Source organism: Nipponia nippon, unplaced genomic scaffold (assembly GCF_047370975.1).
Source record: "Nipponia nippon isolate SJK-2023a ecotype South Korea unplaced genomic scaffold, ASM4737097v1 scaffold_1, whole genome shotgun sequence".
Classification (NCBI taxonomy): Eukaryota; Metazoa; Chordata; class Aves; order Pelecaniformes; family Threskiornithidae; genus Nipponia; species Nipponia nippon.
The window spans coordinates 52,135,752-52,157,711 of record NW_028262290.1 but is presented as its reverse complement, the minus strand read 5'-3'; the positions used below and the strand labels follow the sequence as shown (position 1 = coordinate 52,157,711).

Below are 21,960 nucleotides of genomic sequence, written 5' to 3'. Positions count from 1 at the left end.
CATCCACCAGCTTCTGTCCTAGAGAACTAACACCATCTTCTGTAAATTATGTTTACATCTTTGGTAACATTAAAGATCTGAAAGTACGGGGGGAGTGGGGAGGGAGCAGGAAAAGGATAAACAGGAATAAAATGGGGAAACGTACTATATGCTGCCATTACAACGTACTGCGTTCCACCACACTTTATGCCCGGTCTCACCCTGCGATGTAGCTAATGCGTATCAGAAGAGATCTTTCAAAAATCTGGATTATTCAGCAAAAACTAACCAAGAACAGAACAAATACCGAACTATTTACCAGATGGTTTCAAACACTTCAGCTCCAAAGATATATCTTTATATTTGCAAACAGTGGGATAAAATTGAGCTTGAGATTTAAGAGTAGCCCAACAGCCATTTGGTACCTACATGAAATGAATTGGTGGCCTCAGTTCAGTTATCCTGGAGGTCTTATCTACTCGAGTGTAGAGTACTGAAGGTAACATGTGTGATAAAGAAAATACACTTTGTGGATTCTATTCTGGATTTCAGACATGTAAACAGATATTTCCTGTAAGTCTTGTAATATCAGTTAGTGTGAAGTAGCTGATTTTACAATATATTTTAAATTGTACAAAATTTTTCAAATCTGAGCTTTAATACGAGAGTTACACTCAGATACAGCACATATAATGAAGTTAGGAATAATACTTCGGACTTTATATTTAAAGATTACAATCACACTATAAATTCAGTAAAGTTTCAATATACTATGAAGTTGTATCGGCTGGATTCCTAGGCAGTCTCTCTTCAAATTACACATAATTAAGAAAAAGTAATTTAGACGTCATCTCAGATTACACAGTTACAAAACCAGTACAATCAGCTCTTTATCTGACTATTAAGCCAACCATTGCAAACACCAGTTGTACTGAAACCTGTATTTAGCACTTTCAGAACAGTGACATTCCTTTGTCTTCCTATCACCACCCCCACACCACGCCCCAAGATTAAGGAAAGAATACAATGGCAGTGAAACACCACTATCCTACTAAATATTTTTATACATTACATATAACGTGTGTACCATGGCTCTTAAAAACATCTATTTCCCAAAGTTATTCATGGCCTACTATGATACTAATCTACTAAAACATGACTTAATGTAATATGAATTGTAACTAGTACACAGCAAATAAAAGGTAATGCTTATGTCTTCAAAAAGATAAGGTTTTCTTACCACGTATTTTACAGCACTTATGAACTGGTTATGAAAGAGCAGATGCTGGGTTTCATCTTCTGGATTTGACGCAGTGTAAAGCATTCCACAAATATTACAGGAAATAGCACCAAATCTCTTCTGTCCTGCATCCTATTAAAAAAAGGAGAAAAAAAAAAGTATTTGTCAATTGCAAGCACAGTAAATACAGTTCAACAGAACGTTCATCTAATCAGATATGCCTTTTGTAACTTATCTTCTGGAAACTCAACACAGAGGCTAAAATGGAGTGAAGCAGGAGAAAACAAGTACAGAATTTAGAATTCCATCTTTCAAAAACCCACACAGCCTCAAAAGGCACAGGCATCAATCACAGAGCAAACTCTACCCAACATTGAAATTTGCTCCCCTCCCATTAGTTTTGAACAAATGACTTTTATTTTATGAAGTACAAAGAACAGACAATTCTTCCTTCGTTACCCTGTTTGCAGGAAATGTAATCATCTTCCACAAAGAAAATTCCCACATCCAGCCCCACATGATTTGGTCTTTCCTACAGTGCTGCTGCTGCCTGCCTGTCTTTTGGTTATGAGTTGCTTTGAGGTGGGCCAAAGGTGAGCCATTTTCCTGAACGTTTGGAAGGGCATTGTAAAAAACAAAAGTTACGGAAATAATGGTTAAGAACAGTAATATATCTGCAACAGCTGATCACTACCTTTTAGGTTTTTACAAAAACCAAATATTTCAAGGTAATCAAATAGTATTTTTTTTTATCCCTCTCTTCATTGATTAAAGCCTCATTTAATATACTCTCAGGACTTAAGTCTTAATTGGAAACAGCTAACTATGACATTTGACATGCTATCTTAATTGCACAGGGTTCGTAAGTTTTATTTTTCAGACGCTGGATAACGGCTACAAAACAAATGGAAGATCATACCATCTTACTCATGACCCTCCTACTCTGTTAACCAACCATTACCAAATTAAGAGCACTACTCAGTACCTACTGCTTTGCTATTTATTCATTAAAACAGTGTTATTAATTTGGAATTATGCTCCGATTAAGGAGTCAGTGCCTAATAAAGAGTGAAGTGTCAGGTGCAGGGGGTGCCTTTTGCAAAGAGCAAAAGAATACCAGTTAGATTGAAGTCTCTAGCCAAAAAGGCATGTTTTAAGTTATGGCTTAATGCTCAAACACATTTTTTTTTTTCTTTAACTACATCTGGAAATTGAGTTTATGTAAGCAACAATAAATGTCACTTCTAATCTATTTTAACATATATCATAAGTAATAAACAAAAAGTTATTTTATACTTTAAAATAGGATACTATATAAGCAAAAGACAACTTGAAGGTGTTTTTTCAAAAGGAAATTGATCCGTGTGCACAAATTGGAAGTGCACAACTTGCAAGAAAACAGATCACCTGAACTTAATTTTGTTTTCTAAGAGCTGAAAATATTCATAGTAAAAAAGCCTACTTTGCAGAAGAAAGCATTTTGCAACACTGCAAAAGTGTTTACAAATCATTTCTTACTGCTCCCATCTTCAAAGATATGTTAAGTGCATCTAAGAGCTAGATGACAGCTCAGTTCTCCACACAACAGCAACTTATTTCAAGCAGTCACTAGTGAAATCTAAAATGTAGGTATCAGTTTCTTTCCAAGAAGAGACTAAAGGTACCACCAGCCAGGCAAACTCAGAGTTGAACTTCTCTTTAAGAGCAAATATATGGAACCCAGACAAAAGAAAGATGCTGCATCTGAGACGTCATTGCTTTAATGGTATGTCAATTTATGCGTTCCTACTGTACACAGAAGGAGAAACAGCAGTACCCTAATTTTCTGAAGGAAAAAGGAAAGATGAACCCTGAGATTTGCAAAGTCAAAATAAGATGGTATTTCTAAAGGTGTAAAAACTGAATCCAACACATTTTATTTTACCTGCAGGCTTCCTTTAAAGCAGCAATATAGTTCAAAACAAGGTACCCATCTGGCCACCAAAATATACTGCATTTCAAGGGTTTATACATGAAAGATGAAAAAAGGCAGTTCAGCAGGAAGGATGATGTATGGCAGTTATCTTAAGATGAACCAATTGAACTGAACTTAGTAATTCCTATCTTGAAGATGGAGGACATATCCCCTGTATCTAGGGTAGGATAAGTGAAAAGGAAGTCTACTTTGATGCTTGGAATATACTTCAAAAGAACAAGACATGTAAATCAGACAATCAGCTACATAAAGCAACTCTTAAAATACTTAGCACATTATCTGTACTGTAGTAAGCCTCATAAAACAATTTCTGTTCAAGTGATGAAGAAGCTAAAAGGTATTTAAGCTAAAATATCTATTAGTTTACTACCAAAAATCTCTAGCTAAAAAAAAAGCCTCGCTATGTAGGAAGTAATGAAAAATCTGGGGCAAGGATATCCTCAAAGTTGTCAGGCTCCTTAGCTCATCCCCATCTTGCCTTGTAAATACACATGCCGTTTTCCAAGTCTCCAGGAACAGATTCTTTCCCTTGAACAGTACAGCCATATTGTATTTTACAGTTTGACTTTCTTGGATGTTGCTGGTATCAGTGGGTTGGGGTTTTTGGGGGGGATTTTTTGTTTGGTTTTTGCTTTTTAAGAATTTCACTGATACTACTATTTTTACATGCATTCAGTTGTATCAATGGGCTACACACACAGGTTAATAAAAAACTTGTTACGTGAATATCAGAAAAAACACGTTGTAGTATCTAAAGCAATCTTGTGAACTCTGTAGCCCTAACAAAGGCTGACTACACTTTTTAGCAAATATTTTACAGTACCCTGAGGGTAGTAAAGAAGATAGCCTTTTGTGTAACTGAAGCACTATTTCAAAGCCACACCACAGGACATAATGCTTGGGGGGGGAAGGCAGCTCTGTAAATCCAATGCAGACCACAACAAAAAAAACAGGACATGCAAAATAAAATCAGGAGTTATGAAGAATGTATTTTTGTACATTAATAAAACATCTCCAGCATCTATTTTTCACCCGATGTCATTGCATAAGCGAAAGTGGAAAAGGCATGCATCAAGAGTAAAAAAGTGCTCACAAACAATAATACTGCATTAAAGGTTGCCAGTACTTCCTAATGGGGAGGGAGAAACAACAACAAAAAAACAAAACAAAAAACCCACAAACCCAAACAACCAAGAGGACCTTATGCACCACACAGAGTAAATAAAAACTTAAAACTGGGATTGGGGGGGGTGGGGAGAGAAAAAAAAAATCTCAGCAAACATCAGATACTAGGTACTGGAGAATAAACTGTCAACTTGCCACAAATAGAAAAAGATGTAAGAGGTTTGACTCTCAGAACTTAGAGAAATGTTTTTCAAAGTAATATTTAAGGAAACATGGGGTTGCAGCAGAGAAATGTGTTACTCTATTTAAAACTCAATTTTCTACACAGTAACAATAAAGAGCAAGGATACTTTCATTTCCTAAGCAAATTCTGCATGTGTAGATGGCAATTAAGCACTCCCAACATCTCAGGCAATCCTCATTAATATAGGCATAGGATATATGAGATCCAGCGTTTCAAGGCTAACTGTAATTGAACATTGTGACAATGTTGCCTTAATCTCCAGAAGGGTTTCTTAATTCTGTGTTAGACAGAAAGAAAAGTCTTACCAATATCTTCTTTGAGAAGGTGCATGTCTGCTGATCCTCCATATGTGGAATAAGGAGCCCTGCAAGCAAAAAAGGCATTTGGTGCCTCTGTAGGAGATGAAAAGGGGCCCCTTTTTTTTTTTTTTTTTTCTTTTCTTTTTTCCCTCTCTCTTCAGGCACAGATTAGGTCACCTCCTTCTTGATTACCTAGTGTTAGTTAGAGGAAGATTATTTTTTCCTCTAGTCTTTTCACAGAACAAAGAATAAAACCCAGCCATAGAAACAGGCAGGCTGGAAAGGAAATACAAGAAGAGCAGGAAGGAACAACACAAAGATTTTTGGGCTCTCCACAGAAAATGAAAAGGTCAAAGAACGCTATTTCAACGAAAGATGCATTCAAGACTGAAGCTGATGGGTAGATCCCCTTGCTGACCAGGAGGATCAGAAGACATGACCCAACTCAGAAACAAGTTTCACTTCAAATGAAGACTGTGGAGTTTAACAAAAAAAACCCCAACCAACCAAAAAAAAAAAAACCAAAAAAACCCAACACATCACCAGTACCCATCTTTCTGAAAAGCTATTTTAGCCAAAGGATATAAAACAACTTGAAACTTTCAGAACTATGATGTATCTAATTTTATTTAACATTTTTGAAAAATGAAAATGTAAGGTCATTATCCACCATGAAATGATGTCCTCACTGGTCATTAGCTAAAGCAGTATGAAAAAACCCACAAAGTTAAAAAACAAATCTGCACAATATTTACAATAGAGAAGTAATCCGTTCTCAACCAATATAAAAACATAATTCAAATATATTACAGTGTTCCAATGTGTACTGATTTTCTCTGGGATAAGGTTAACTTCCTTCACAGCAGCTGATACAGTGCTATGTTTTAGATTTGTGACCAAAACAGTGTTGATAACACAGGGATGTTTTAACTATTGCTGCACAGTGCTTACACAGTGCTAAGGCCTTTTCTGTTTCTCACGCTGCCGTGCCAGCAAGTCGGCTGGGGCTGCACAAGAAGCTGGGAGGGGACACAGCTGGGACAGCTGACCCCAACTGACCAGAGGGATGTCCCATACCATATGATGTCGTGCTGAGGAATCAAAGATGAAGGAAAGAAGGGGGAAGAGGGGGACGGTTGGAGTTATGGCATTTGTCTTCCCAACGGCTATGTGTGATGGAGCCCTGCTTTCCTGGAGATGGCTGAACACCTGCCTGCCAATGGGAAGTAGTGAATGAATTCCTTGCTTTGCTTTGCTTGTGCACACAGCTTTTGCTTTACCTATTAAACTGTCCTTATCTCAGCCCACGAGTTTTCTCCCCCATCCTACTTGGGGGGAGTGAGCGAGCAGCTGCACAGTGCTTAGCTGCCTGCCAGGCTTAACCCACAACACAACATTAGTAGCCTTGGTGCTGGAATTCCTCTATCAGGTGCCCAGCTAACCTTTCAAAACATTCTCACCCGCAGGACAAAGGACATAAAACAGAACCCACCCAAATTTGCTAGAGAAAGCTGCGTTGCTGCAGTGAAGTAGAAATGGGAAGGAGTGATAACAAGAAAGGATGGCCATTACTGCCCCCCTAAGAGCAGAGCTGTCCCAAAGGGTAAGATTTGTGTGGGAAGAAAGGAAGAGTGACTGCTCACAGCTACCAAACTCCCTCCCCAGTCACTTATGCAGTAACCACTGCCTTGTTTTTACTGGGATTACAGGGAAAAGAGGCAGTACTTAACTAATGTGAACACAAAAGATTGCCCAAAAGCCGTTCTCCAATTCTTCAGAGAAATTGCCAACCAGACTATACCAGTTTAAGGAAGAAAACAGCAACTTTAAACAACAGCTATGTAACTTTCTTCAGGCTCATAAGAAACCACTTTTACACTTACTATTTTCACTGAAGGATTGTGTTTTGAGCTTAAATCAGCATATTTCTTTCATATATTACCTATTTCAGTCAAACAGGAAACTATGTTCAAGTTTAACCAAAATATCTGTAAGGAAAAATTCAAGTATGATATCCAAATGTGTAAACTGAATTAGCATGCACATCACTTCCACATACAGCACCAATTCGAACCTCAGAATCAAAAGCATCTTCCATCAAGCAATCTTGATCCATGCATTTGCAGATACTTATAAAGATCCTCTACATTTAATCACGTTTGCTTGCATCCAGGCATTAACTCAGATCTCTAGAAAGGCAGAAAAGTCTCTGTAACGCTATACTATCTTCTTCTATCTTTTCAGTGATTTGTTTTCACTGTTCATTCTTTTTACACATTCTTTCCTAAAATTGATGAGTATCATCTTCAAAAGACTAGCTTAATTTTCAAAGGAACACATCTCCTCCGTGGCATAAAATGGACGAAGTATCCCTGTACCTCATAGGTCATTATTTAGAACATTCCTTTCTAGCATTAATGCTTTTATCAATTCCTATTCTTATGGTCAAAATTTTGTCCTAGATCTGGCAGGCAAGCAGAATTTTTACAAGAGGCAAACAACTGACTTTCCTTGTCTTGGAGATAAAGCATATCTCATCTTATGAAAATTGAAAACATATGCTTTGCACATTTGTATTTCTTTCCATTTCAGAAGTTAAAGGAACAGATGATTTCATATTCAAGTTCTCATATTTGCACATTAGATTCAAGTACTTGGAAAGTAAAAAAAAACAATTTTAGTGCATTACTCTCTAAAACTTCCTATATGGAGCTTCACCTAACTTGTCAACCTACCAACTGAACATTTAAATGAAGTGCAAGAGGGTACAGTTCACAAACATTCAGAACAGATTACTTCTCTAAGCACCAAGTCATGGATTTGGATTTGGAACGTAACATGTTTTTAGCCTCAATCTTAATTTCTTTCCTCCAGAAAAAACAGACCATACTTTCTGAGGTCTGAATCTAAATCTTTGCACGTTACTTCGAACACCATTGTTTCCTGTCCCTGTTTGTTTTACAGAGTTTGCTGCAGCATTAGATTCTTTGCTGTTTTCAGCTGAAGTTCTACACTCTGAAGAGACTTGCTTTTTACGATGTGTGACAACAAATCTGAAGAAAACAGCAACAATTCATCTTTTGTCTTAGTTGTACCTCTACAAAATGAATATAATTTTATGTCTGAAAGCTGCTCAGATAACTAGATGATGTGTACCAAGAAAGAGAATGGTGCAAGTACAGCTACTAAATATTTCTTCTACAAGCAGAAGTTGTATTATTTTAATTCTGTTACAGTCAAATAGCCTTAAAGCTTGTTAAAGATTATATTACTTAAGAAAAATAGAAATTGACTCTATTCATTATAGCAATCATATGGGAAAAGAAGGAAGGTAAGATACATCTTTTTAAGGATTAAATACCAAAAAAAAAAAGCGTATTGTGGAAAACAAAGACTAGTTTTACCATAACACCTCTCTAAATATAGCTCAGGAAAGGGAAAGGTTAGAATACACAGACAGTATTGTAACATCGCAGACTCTAGGCCTCAGATACTATAAAGACAATTAAAAGGACAGATGTCAAACTTAAATACAAAAGACTAGGAAAATTCAATAGCAAAAAAACAGCAAAACAAAGATAATGTATCTTGTGGTGAGGCAAACTAAGCCCAACTAAGTTTTCCCCTTTGGTTACAAAAAGAAAAAAAGGGTTCTGTATGTACATTAAGATAGACTAGCTTGACAGATCTCCAAAAGAATCAGATCTCACAGTAGAGAGCCCAAAATTGCACCTTTCAGGCATTTGATTTTTTTAAAAAGTGTAGCAAAGTGCAAGTTAAATGTTCCTTGCTAAGAATAAAAGCACGACTTCCCAACTTTGCTCAAAGTAAAGAAGAATAATGAAACTGCTTCTCTTAATACCACACACCAGAAACTTGAAATAAAAGTGATTTATAGCTATTAACTATAAAATTTTTTATAGACACTATAAATGCTAATTTAAGTGATTTGGCCGTGTGTAGTAAGACTGCTCTGTATAGGAGAAATTTCAACCTGAACAGCTTTTAAACCAAATGAATCTTTTCTCTGTTCTCAGAGGATCGCTACAGAAGTACATAAACACCTTTGAAAATATTTCCTAAAAAAAAAAAAAAAAAAAACCAAAACCCCCAACCCCCCCAAAAAGTCCAGCCATTCAGAATCAACATTTAAGAAATTCACTATGGTTTTGCAAACAACACAATTAATTACAAAATGTACCTTATTTTATTACATCCATTTAATTCCCAATCTTTTGAGTATTTGTACGAGCAAAGTCTGGTACTTTAGAAGTCAATGTAGCGATTTTTCCCTTCCAGATGCTAGCAGAAACTATTCTAGACATAACTATGTCTCGTCTCCACAGTAACTAATGTCAAGGATAGTATTTTACAAAATGGCTTAACAAATATTTGGGTTCTTCTATATGTTTTGACAATGCTAAAAGCAGTCCTGTGTCATCCTCCCCCATAACAGAGTAACAGAGCAGTACCTTACCTAATGCTTTCTTGGTAAAGAGAACTACAGGCATTACCAAAATGCCCTTTCAACACAATGAAAAGCCTACTCTAAACTCAATGAAATCAAAGTGAACTAGTTTTGTATGAAGTGCTGAAATATATTAGATATTATGAAGCTGTTACTTTCATACTTAAAAATTAAATACAGTACTCACTTGCATTTTCCAAAAATATACATAGAAAAAAAGAAACTAGGTCTCTCCCATTTTCCCTAGTGTTCTTCATTGATGGCCCATTCTTTATATTCTAAAATTTTGCTGGGTAAGTAACTTAAAATTTTTACTATTGAATACCTACGGAAAAAATATTACTCTCCTAATTCGGGCTGAAAATAAGAATACTACCAGCATAGTCAATAAGTTGCAAAAAATGTCTTTGTTTGAATATGGTAAAGGAGAGCTACACCACCTCTCTTTAGTAGCTAACCAGATTGTTATGTATTTCTTCTTGTCAAAGATCCTAGCAACTCTTCAGTCAAGTTCTATTACTGTATGAGCAAAAATTAAGTTAGCTTTACTGAAATGAAAAGGAATATTCTTATAGTCCTTTTAATATAGTTAAGATCTGTAATTATGCATTTTAACTCTGTTGGTAAAATGAGTTTCAAAGAGGCAACAGCTGAAATACTTTGTAAGTGTTAGATATGGTTCATTTATCATCCTGTGACCAGGCATTCAAGTGCCTAGATTTGTATCACGTTAAGCAAACCAAGGATATGTTTATCAATTGGGTTCTCAAAAGCTTTGATTTTAAAATATTTCATTATGGATATAAGAGTGTTCAGAATTCACCTGGTTCTATTTTAGTTAATATTTTCATGTGTATAATCCATGTATTACATGAAAAAACTGTGATTTAGCAAGACCACCCATTACATGTGGGAGGGGTTAATTTCATAAGCAGCTTATTACAGAGTCCTCCTTCCTAATGGCCTGGATTCCTCTCCCTCTGTAGCTTCCCAGCTCCAGTCTTTCATTTCTCAAGGATTATTTAATGTGTAAATTATTAAAAACACAAAACACAAACAAAACCTCCAATTGTTTCACCAAGTTATGTGATTCTACAAGACAGACTAACGACTGTGTGTCACCCTCTTCCTTCTCATTTTGCATTTTCTTGTTTTAAAAGAGATACCTGCATTTGATAGCTAATAGCAAATAAGGGGAAGAACAAATAACCAAACTAGTATTGCTGCTTAAATATTATGTTGAAAATGAGTGCACCCACAGGAAAATCTTTAAGTTTGTCTCAGAGCAATGGACATTTGAGTGATGCAGGAATAAATCTGCACACATTATATTAATTTGGCACACAATATGCCAGATGCACCTCCCCCAATAATTCTGAAATTTTAAGAAATGGGGATTTTGCACATAAGTAAAGGCAAGTTCATTCTCCCTAAAACAACTGTATTTTTACTGAACAGCCATTCTATTAAAAAAAAATGCAGAAATTTGCTTTAAGAAGAATCAGCGTTAAACGTTAAGTCTGTCTGACACCATTTTTTCCATCAATACTGAATGACAATCTAATACAGGTTCTACTTTCATGAATCATTTACAATGGCAATAGTAGTATGTACAAGCAATGATTTTTAAACAAGTTCATAAAAACGCAGCACTGCAAATTCAAAAGTAATTTCTTTGAGAAGCTATAAGCCTTACTAAAAGCCTACTACTTACTATGATCAGCTGCTTATCACCATCTTTTCCTGCTTCTTTTAGCTTCTGAATATGTTCCTCAGATGGTAGGAAGTTACTGCATTTTGATGCTAATGAAGGATTTGACAATGGAACCCTTGAAATAAAAATATATTTCATGTTAAAAAAGGGGACTGCTTATACATGTCATCCTAGATACTCAAAGCTGTTGTGATTAGTATAACTAAACTTTAACGAGATGCAAATCCAAGTTAATTACCCAAAACACAGTCCTATATATTTTAATTTGTAATTCAAATGGAAAAATAAGGAAATAAAAGGATTAACCAAAAAATGAAGTTTGTGACTAGTCTAATTACAAGAATTTTTTTAAATTAAAAAAAAAATATTAAATTTATAATCAAATGGGGTAGGTTAGTCACAACCATTAACACAAGCATGTAACTGAGGCATTTTCAGACCATGACTGATGGTGCCTAATGCTATATATTTCCTATGTAAGGTTTAGCTTTCTAGTGTCAGGTATCATACATCAGGCTGCTAAAGCAGACCATGTAAATATTCCCACAAATATAAGTGGGCAATATAAAACAGATGTCATAAATCTCTCGAATTCAATTCAAATTTATTCTCTTCTAATGGCTGACAGTGAAGGGAGGGAGAAGAGGACCTGAGGAATAAATGGATGGATATCACTGGAATCTCTCTCAGTTTACGTTTCCCCTTGTCATGACTGAAAGAAACACTGGAAAGTACTATAATACATCAACAACAAACTTAATTCTATGAACTTGCTACTATATTCAGGGGAAAAATAACATTAATTCCAGGTTTGGATAAAACTTGTGGCGATCATCAAAGCAAAACACATACAAAAATACTCATACTTCAACTAGATATTTACGTATTTTCTGTTTCTGAGCAAACTAAGGATACAGGGCCAAACACTTAATTGTAGCAGCTGCCATAGTACATGTAGCAGGTCAATTCAGCGAGCTTTTTCAAAAATAAAAACTCTTGCCAGACATTTTTAAAACAGCATTTTTTGTGCTAGATCAGAGCTAATTTTTTTTATTCCTGTCATGTGCCCCAAAATTTGCATTAAGTAGCTACTTCAAGGTTTGCCTTTTCCCATTGCAACCTTTTCTTACAAAGCCCTAAAGAGAGCTACACTGTAGATAGGCACATTACTCTACGTTATGGCAGGAGTACCAGAGAAAGAATGATGGCTTAAATCATGGATAGTATATGTAAGTAAGAAAGCCCTCACAAGAAAAATATATATCCAAATATTAGTAAAGCAATACAGGCTCGTTCAGCTAAAAAAGTCAATAAATTTGAGTAGATACCATAAAGCTGTTCGGCAGTTGAGACTAAAAACATGAAAAATCAAAGTTACTGTAATATTTATTGAAAAATCTAAAAATTTTAATTTAGCTAGTTTTAGATCTACCTTACCACCCATCTTCTGTGAAATTCCACAGTAGCAGAGTTTTTCAACATGTACAAAAGGGTTGGTTAGTCAGAATTGTTAATCTGGCCTCAGACAGACGTACTGAAAAATGTACTGCATCATTTCTTCTTGTCTCCATTATGAATATAGAAAACAGTACCAATATACTAACCACTGTGCCAATTATGTTGCTGTTCAAGGTATGGGTACGAAGAAGTTATTGTCTTTAGCTTGTAATTGGCTAAAACCAGAGACTATGTCACAACTGTTCAAAGACTACAACAGTCAATGTGATCAAGGATAAAATGTAAATTTGAACTGTTAGTAGTAAGAACAATTTAGTTAAGAACTAACAATTTAGTTAAGAACCATTTTTATATGGTTTTTATACAGCAATCACAAAACAATCTCAAATTAAATCCCCTCTTCCCCATCTAAAAAGATTTCATATACACAAGACTCCCATAATGAAGAATTAGAAAACTCTTCCAAAAGTAAGTGAAATAATTCAGTAAGTGAAAACCATGTGGTAAACCCTTCCCACACTCTCTGGTTATTATCTGATTTGAGGAAGAGACCACTAGAAGCGTTTTCCCAACCCTGTTAAATTCTACTTTTAAAAATAAATGTGCAGTTACAAATACCTTACTTAATAATTGTCTTAACAAGATAAAAACATCTCTTAATAACTGGGTAAAATGAAAGTATTTTTATAAAGGACAAGTCACTTATTTGAATCTCAAAGCTGAGGCTGGGAGCAAATAGAACAGTTAGTCTTATAATAAAACCTCTCATAACTCTATGGAAGGTTACTGTAATTTCATGATGTATGAAATACCATACCTGTTCTCAGTTTCAGAAGTTTGATTTGTAAATGAAGTTTGTGTCAACTGCTTGGGAGCCAAACCTGCAATTAATCAAAGATTATAACTTCATTATAAAGTTTTTAGTTGCAAAGGAAATTTGAGCTACACAAATAGTGATTTGCAAAAACCTATTCAAGACAATGTTGCAATTTGTTCATGGCCAATAAAAAAAGATACAACCTCAAGGCAGTATTCAGATGCTTCTCCATCTATACTTAAAAAAAAAAGCAATTTTCTTCAACGTTTTCACAGCATTTCTGCAGAGCAGTTTGCCAGCAGCTAAACAAGGCCAGTAGTGAAAACACACAGGAGTTTAAATCTGTTTATACCGACACCCATATAAATAGCTCTATGTATAGTATTAGAATCATAAATGTATAGTATGCCCCCATCCAAGGTGTGTTCTATAACACCTAAGGAAAAGAAACAATCAAGAATAGCAAAAGAAAGAAAAAACATTTTTTACATTCTCTAACAGTACAATTAGAGTATTTTGCCCTTCAAAAACACCCTACAATGGCAGGGGAAAAAAATATTTAGTAAAGCTAAATAGTTAAACAATTCACACAAAATCACATTCAGATTAAAAAAAAAAAAAACAAAAACAAAACAAACCAAACACAAAACTCAAATGAAACCAAACACCCCAACAAACCAAAAACCCAAAAGCAAAAGGATGAAATATCAAGAGGGAGGTTAATGAAGAGAGATGTTAGTGATCCATCAATAATATTTCTGAGTCAAATGTGCTTGAGTCAAAATATTCACATCACACTCATCATAAGGTTTGACAAACTGCATTCACAGGCTGATAAATGAAGACTGGGTAATAAAAACAGGAGAGCAATTACTCAATTAATAATTTGGTCAAGATTAAGTAGAACAGTTTAGGAGAACAAAACGCAGATACTTATTCAAATGAAGCAATAGCCAACAGAAAATCTTTAACAGAAACCAATCCAGAAGAAGAACCCAATTGAAATATGGAAGTTTTACTACTTTATTACATGGAAAAGGAAAGGATTTTGTTGCGGGTTTTCCTGTTTGCTTGGTTGGTTTTGGTTTTTTTTTTTGTTTTGTTTGTTTTTTTAAAGTAATCACTTTTACTCAAATGGAGCATATTTAGGCATTAAAATATTCATGCACAAAGCATAAAGATGCACTAAAAGTACAGCTGGGTAGAAAACCAGACACTTCTCTTTTCCACTATACAGCCCAGAGATAAAAGGACATTCGCTGCTACTAAAGTGGCCATGGGTGTGACGCACACAGAAATATGAAAACCCTGGTGAACAGTTCCAATCCCAGATGTTTAGTTCTGCACCAGCTGTACCTTATTCTGTGAAACACTCCTCTGAAAGGAAGGCTTATGCTTCCCATATAACTGGTCAGAAGAACGCGAAAAATTAGTAGTAAACAGTTACCTTGAGGTTCACTTTCTACGGGTTCTTTTTTTAATTGTTTTGGTGGTTTAGGAGCTGTAACATACTTTACTGGAGAACTTTCTGGGCTTGGTTCCAAATGTAATCGGAAGTTCTAAACAAAACAGAAAACATTAAATAAAAAAACCGAACTATTTAATGCCTCTAACCTGTTAACAAAATCACTCAGTTAACATCTTGAATACAGCACCAGTTCTCCGATTCCTACATTATTTCAAGCAAACAAAATGCAACTGATTACCTAGTCCGTATTGAAGTTTGTGGTATTGATTTTGCAAAAAATCTTTTTCATTTTATATATAAGCTTGTAAAATACTTCCTATAGAACACCTTTGTCCTTGAAATCTTAAATTTTAGTAGAAGCTCATTCAGATAGAGAACACTTCTTCCCCCCTCTCATTTCTTTTAACACACCTTTTCAGAACAGAACAGCTATGCAAACTTAAGTCATCAAAAAGTGTCCATATGAATCTGTACAACCTTCAGCTCCAGCAGGAAATTTTATCGATCGACATTTAGTTAACTACAGAACTTAGGAGGGTGGAACAGATTAATTTTCCAGCTTACTATCATCCTGTCTATGACAACACACCGGTAAAGGATCTTTAATACATTTGAAAATTTTAAGTTACTGTAAAATAAAGTCATTGTTAAAACAAACTTTCTAAGCATGGCATTCTCAGAAAACAGAACAGATTTAGAACACCCTCCCACCATACACCATAATTAAAATGACTTACCTCATCTGGTCTTGGCTCACATAAATGTTTTGTCAAATTACGCAACAAACCATTTTCTGCACCTCTCTTTGTGGGCTGTTTTATTTCTAATGTCACTTCTTTAGCTCCAGCTCTTTCAGATGAAGGATCTGATTTCTCCTGCACACAAGTTGCACTTTCCTTCTCAGAGAATCCTGTTATTGACAGCTTGCCTTGTGCCTTTGAAAGCTCTGCTTCCGTAGCTATTTGACTTGCCTCTGAAACTTCAGGGTAATCTTTTAGCAAAGAAAGCTTGGGGGCATTTGCAGAATTTAAGTTACTTTGCTTCATGTTACTAGCTTTCAGTAATTTAATTTTGGTCCATTTAGAGTTTTTGTTTGAGGAGTTATTTCTACCATTCAGAGTGCATTTGACAGGCATTCCTTTTTTGCTAGGGAAAAACCGTTTGCATTGAGTACTTTGACTAGGTTCTCTGTGAGTAAGCATTTCACTTTGTTGAAGCTGTATGTCGGCGTGCTTTTCTTCTGTTTTGCTATCCTCAGCATTAGGGGAATCTTTTTTCACCTCTACTGTATCTGACTCAATCTCACCTGCGATTTCTTCACAAAGTTCAAGGATGCTTACCCTTTTGGATTTCGCATCATTCTCTGATTGATCTGCCACATTTGTTTCACTTACAGATGGCTGTGGAACCTTTTTTGGTTTTGTACTGGTTTTTACAGTCTGATGCGTTTGTTGCTTTTCCTTAGTTACTGTCTTAGAATTCGGCTTAGGAGAATCTGTTTCCACTTTCTTTGTGTTGCTAGGAATAGGAGACACAGGGCCCGTTTGGTCTTTCTTAATTTCCTCAAGACTCTCATCAGGACATAATGATGACCCTTGAAGGTTGTGTTGAAAGCTGTTGGAATTATCATTTTTATTGTCTGCTTTACATTTTTTCTCTTTCAGGGAGCTGGTCACTTCTACATGTATTTCTTTATCCTCATTTGTACTGTTTGGCTTTGTTTTTGTGTTTTTCTGTTCCGTTTTCTCTCCAGCAGATTTAAGTACTTTTGCTGCAACACTGTGAGTATGTTTTTTTGCCTGACTACTTTGTTTAACTTCCAATGCTTTTTCTTCTTTAACTTCTCTGTTGCGCAGGGATCTTGCTGGTACATGTACATGTGTTAACTGCTGCAGTCTCTGTGATCTCCTCATTACTGGCTCATTTGGCGCAATTATGCATTTTGACTTAGGAATTTCTTGCACAGGTTTTTTCTGGCATACCTCCTTATTTTTTGTAGATTTAGGCTGCTGTTGGACCTTTTTGTCAGGTGTTGTTTTATTATTCGAGTTGAATCCTGATGATCTTGTAGTCATGCGCATTCCTAGTTCAGGTTCATTGGTGGTGTCGCTGAAAGATTCAAATAATTATTTTTTCAGTATCCAGAAAGTAGAATTTGTCATAAGACTCTTCTCATTCCTACTAGCCTCTGCCTCTAACTTTTTTTTCTTTTCTTTTTTAAAACACTACATCTTACACCCTCAATACTTTTAGAAGAGTTTTCTCTGGAATCATTCTAAGAAGACTTCACTTCAACCTGGTTACTCCAAAGTGTAGTACTTAATGTTTTTTATGCATGGCAAGACTGAACTATGAACCCCAGATGAATGGTTTTTAACATCTTCAGCAGTTTTTAATTGTTGACACTTGTGGCTTTCAAATGAAATATTAGATTATATATATTAAATTTATTTTCGTTTCAGAACCTTTTTTGGAAGAAGTCTTTCTGGATTTTGAGCCACTAACACGATTCCAGAGAAAGATCATGTAGCAGCTATCATACTTAATGATTTAAGGATGATCTTCCCACTAGTACTATTTAACTACTTAGCTGTATCTTTAACTCAAATTCATTCTGCTTAGATTGTTTCTGCACTAATTTAGTCTAGAAAGATAACCTAGAATAATTACTTATTTTTTTGTCACTGACCTGTTTGATTTGACAGAGGTTTTGAGTACAGTTTTCTCCTGCACTGCACACTGATTAGGTTTTGATTTATTTGAGACATGTTTTGCATCTGACACCTCTTTTTCCTTCTTCGCCGATGACGGTTTGCTGTTCTTGTCCAGCTTTGGACGTTTAGCAGAAGGCTCTACTAACATAGATTTCCTTTTCTGAGCTGCCATTTCTGTAAAACACAATAATTGATTCATCTTTTAGAGTTGTTACACTGTTGTTACAGTGCCAGTTAATATAACCAAAGATTTGCCTGTTTTACAAAATAAGGCAACTGATACTCGCTTTTCCTTTTAGAGGCAGACCGTGCTCACTATGATCAGAAAGCAAATCATCAAAGCAATCTCAAATCAAATTACATTTATTTTACTTACAGGTTCTTACAAGAGGCAATCGATGTTTAGGCCAAAGTAACTTATCAAGGTGTGCCAAGAGCATTCCTTATGTATATGCTTACGAACAGGATGTTTCATGCCACCTATGAAAAATATAAAATGTCATGCAGTAAGCACTTTATTAACTTCCTTGTCAGACTCTGAACTTGGCACTCCCACCCTCTTCCATCTCTTCAAACAATGCTTAGCTTTAAAGTTTCTTTGATAATCAATTAAAAAAACAAAACAACTACAAATTTTATTTCCATATCCAACAATTTTTGGCATTTTGCTGTCTTAAGCATTACTCTTTTACCTTTTGAAAGGTGGCAGACATAGTACCATTTGAAAGGAAGTTTCTTAGCCTTTCACATTTTTCCAGAAAATAGTATGTTGCTCTCTTTCATAGCCTGCAAAAAAGTGGGCCTACTGTCAATCCCATGTCTCACAGCAACAGTGAATAAATCCATTAGACTCTACTGTTTTGTGGCTGCTACTACAGAACTTCACAGACATCAGCAACCGCCTATAACTGTTCCTTCCAATATGACTTAAGCTACAAATCAGAGACAGAAAGCCTAGAAAGTAGCATTATTTGAGACATTTGCCTTGGGCAGTTAAAGATGATGTTTTCATGAGAACTGAAACGATGTTAACGATACAGAAGTTAATCTGCACAAGCGTCTGAAAACTAGCAGAGATCCTCAGTAAAATCATACCTTTCACATCTATTTGTGGCTTCTGAAACTTTTAAGTCCTCTTATTCAAAGACACTGGTTTTGTATTATGGCATAAGTAATAATTGTTCAGCAAAGTTTCACTAATATCTTTTTAAAATTAAGTTTACTGGAAGACTGAGTGGTCAGAACTTCCATATCACCTTTTTAGGTCAAGAATTATCTATTATTTTTTGCCACTGACAGACTTACAAAGAAATATTTCTGTAACAAAATTATATTACTTTTCAAACCTCAACTAAGCCGATGTTAAATTTGACAGACTTTAAGGTCAAACAGGACCTTTAAGTCACCAGTTGTACAACACAGACCAGATACTTTCATTTCATTACAACTACAGTAAGCCTTCCAGTATTGACAAATGCATGTCTTCCTCTAACAACGTGAAAGATACTCACATTAAGCCCCTTTTAATAATCATTCATTATTCAAAAGGAAAAAGAGCTGTACTTTTTCTTTTCTTTCACATGTTAAATTGTCCTTAACCCCATTTTCATGTATTCACTCTTTTATGCAGACACTTCTAACAACACAAGACTGATAATGCTCAAATTCCAGACACCAGTGCTGTCTTCTGACTTTCTCCTTTAAAGAAGCTGCATGACCAGCAGCTCATATTTGAGATAGAATTAAAGAACATATCCAGGGAAGAAAACTCTAATAGCACTTTTCATAGTGCTATTTCTATGTCTCTCCCTAAGGAGCAGGTAACAGAATTTGTATGCCTTACTTCTAATAGCTCATAAGCTCCATGACACTTAGCAAGCCTAGGGGTTTCCACCAGTCAAAGATTATCCGTCAGAGCCACTCACACTGAAAATAACAGCTCTAGTTGCCGAATAAGTCTTCGGTCTTCTGTTCTCTTAGCTGAGAGCACACCATTGACTCTCAGAATTTGAGAGCGCCATGCGATGCGCTGTATACACCTAGAGCTTCTTGGGTTTTTTCCAGACGTATACAGACATCACTGTCACTCTCAGCCACGTGACACGGCATACTCAAGAAAGACTTTCAAGTACAAAACAGAAAATATAATCCTTCCCTCACCAGTACTGCTTCTCAGGAGACTGACAAATACACTCTCCTCCCAAAGAGAACTAGCTCTTTAATAGTCATTTCTTTCCTACTAATACTTTGCACAGCAGAGCAAGGACTTTTCCAGACGTTCAAGAACTGGCAGTTTCTGCCTCGAAGAAGTCCCCTCTAGTAAAAGCCAGATTATGGAAAGAAGACTCAGAAGTACAAGAACAAACTACACAACGATCAAAGATTTTGGTGCAAGAAGTAGAGGAGAAACAGAAGCACGCACCTCCCGCACCCTCGAGCCCTTAAAGCTGGGGTGAGCCCTTGGTCTCTGCTGAGACAGGGGTGGGGTGGTGTCCACCTGCTTGACAGGGCGCTGGGATCTCACACCTGAGCCTCCCCCGCCGCCTGTCGCAACAGAACCTCGCGGTCCCCGCGCCTGAGCGCCCGGCTGAGACCCCACGACGGGCACTCAAAAGGAAGGAAGAAAAGGGAAGGCCTCCAAGCGTGGCCCAGTGTCATCCGCCTCAGCGCCCCATCGTGACAGCCCCTTCTGGAGCGGGGCCTGGCAGGGAGCCCCTGAACCCGGCCAAGCGCTCCTCAGGCCACGGCGAGCGCCACCGAGGGGCGAGGCGGGGGCTGCGGGGGAGAAGCCGTGGCACCGTAGGTCGCCCGCCCCCGCTCCCACTCGTGAGGAGTCGGCGACAGGGTATCGCCCGCTCGCTCCCACCGCCATCGCGGAGACGGCGGCGGCCGCAGGCAGGCCCGGGCCCGGGCCGCGGCCGGCGAGGCAGGCCCGAGGAGGAGACGCCGGCCTTTCGGCCCCGAGGCGGGGGCAGGCGGCACCTCTCCAGGCGAGGACGGGCCACCGGTCGCGGAGCGGGGCGAAAGGCCGGCGGGAGCCGCTGGCGCACCGGGCTGCGGGGGGAGCCAAACTTCCTCACCCCCCCGCTCCCCCCTACCGGCGCGAGGCGGCCGCTTACCTCGCGCGGGTGTCAGCGACGTGCCGGCAGCGCGAGCCGCCCTCCGCGCCCGGCTCGCCAGCTGGGGGGGCGGGGGGAGGAGGGGAGGGGGCGGGGCGGAGCCGCGTGACGGGGGGGGGGGCGCGCACGCGCGCGGGGCCGGGGCGGGGGAGCGGAGGCTGCGGCGCCGAGGTCAGCGCGGCGCGCGCCCCCTCCCTATCCCCTCGCGCAGCGGCAGCGAGCGCGAGCCTCAAACCTCCTCACATCCGGGCACCGGCGCGGCCCCGCCCCGCCGCGCCCGCCGCCGCTGGAGCCCCCCTCGCTCCCCCCCGCCCCGACGGAGAGGGGACGCTTCCGGCCGGCGCGGGGGCGGTGCCGCTCGGGCATGCGCAGCGCGCCCCGCCAGCGCAACCGGCCCGGCCAGGGGAGCGCGGCCGCCGCGGGGGATCGGGCCCGCCGCACCCCCCCCCCCCGCCCCGCCCCGCCCCGCTCTCCGTGGGGCGGCAGCGCTGCCCCCACCGCCTCAGCGGGTGCCCGGCGCTGCCCCCGTCCCGTCCGGCCTGGCGGTGTTACCCCGCGGCTCGGCCGGCACGGCCCCGGCGGGGGCCCGCGTTGGTTGTTAAGCCCCCGTCCTCCGCCGTTAGGCTCCTCGCCTGCCAGAAACGAGGGGGAAAGCAGCGCGGCGTGCGGGCAGGCCGCTGGTGACGGAGCGACCTCCGTGGTGGCCCGCAGCCCGTCGGCGACGCCTCACGACTGGCGCAACTACGTGCGAAATGAAAAATGCCCCCGAGCCGTGCGCTCGCTGGTCACGGTGGTGGTACAGCAGCGTTCCCTAAGCGTGCGTGGGCCGCGTAGCGCAAATACGTTTGGAAATCCCTCGGAAGATGGGGTTGGGTGCTCTCCTGGAAGCCACCTCCGCTCTTGCAACGCCTTGGGAAGCTTCTCTAAGGGCGTATTTGGGGGTGATGGGGGGGGGTTTCCTGCTGGTCAGCTTTGCTTTAGGTGCACAGACAGTGGTCGGTCTCCTAAGCGCAGGTGCAGCGTTGTGGCAGCGTGCGTGGCTTGGGCGTAAAAGCAGGACAGATGTGCCTCGGGGCCGAAACTAGAGAGCCTTGCTGGGTGTGTCCTGGTCCTGCGCAGCGTCCACTTCTCTCTCCAGAGCAATGAGTTCACTCAGTGAACTGCCTGTTTGAGTCCAGCGAGGTTTGCTTTCCCAAGTTCAGTAGTAACCCTGTAGATGCCGGCTAGCTGTTTTAAAAGTTGTGTTCTGCACTATGTTTCACAACTCGTTCTATAGCATAACCAGGTACTTATGATTTTTTTTTCCATTTCGGGGATATTTCAGTCCATGCTACACTGGG

The 21,960-nt window shown here is 39.0% G+C and overlaps 1 protein-coding gene across 9 annotated transcripts in view; it reads right to left on the bottom strand.

Annotated features, from left to right (window-relative positions):
* Positions 1 to 20,890, bottom strand: part of ESCO1 (establishment of sister chromatid cohesion N-acetyltransferase 1) — a 36,538-nt gene extending 15,648 nt beyond the window's left edge. For 2 of the 9 annotated variants that reach the window (XR_015704274.1, XR_015704277.1), the window contains exons 1-8: positions 20,621 to 20,889; positions 17,878 to 17,981; positions 17,477 to 17,675; positions 15,525 to 16,896; positions 14,767 to 14,878; positions 13,320 to 13,383; positions 11,045 to 11,159; positions 1,220 to 1,351 (exon numbers count right to left, since the gene is read on the bottom strand). Coding sequence is in view for 4 of the 9 variants with exons in the window: in XM_087755283.1 (XP_087611409.1) it covers positions 455 to 520; positions 1,220 to 1,351; positions 11,045 to 11,159; positions 13,320 to 13,383; positions 14,767 to 14,878; positions 15,525 to 16,896; positions 17,477 to 17,673 (2,058 nt within the window). In the remaining 5 variants the exon portion in view is untranslated. Of the gene's footprint in view, positions 1 to 439; positions 521 to 1,219; positions 1,352 to 11,044; positions 11,160 to 13,319; positions 13,384 to 14,766; positions 14,879 to 15,524; positions 16,897 to 17,476; positions 17,676 to 17,877; positions 17,982 to 18,193; positions 18,288 to 20,620 lie in introns of those variants that run through there. The other 7 variants (XR_015704273.1, XM_087755235.1, XM_087755245.1 and 4 more) reach the window with 6 other exon arrangements.
* Positions 20,891 to 21,960: the final 1,070 nt, after the last annotated feature.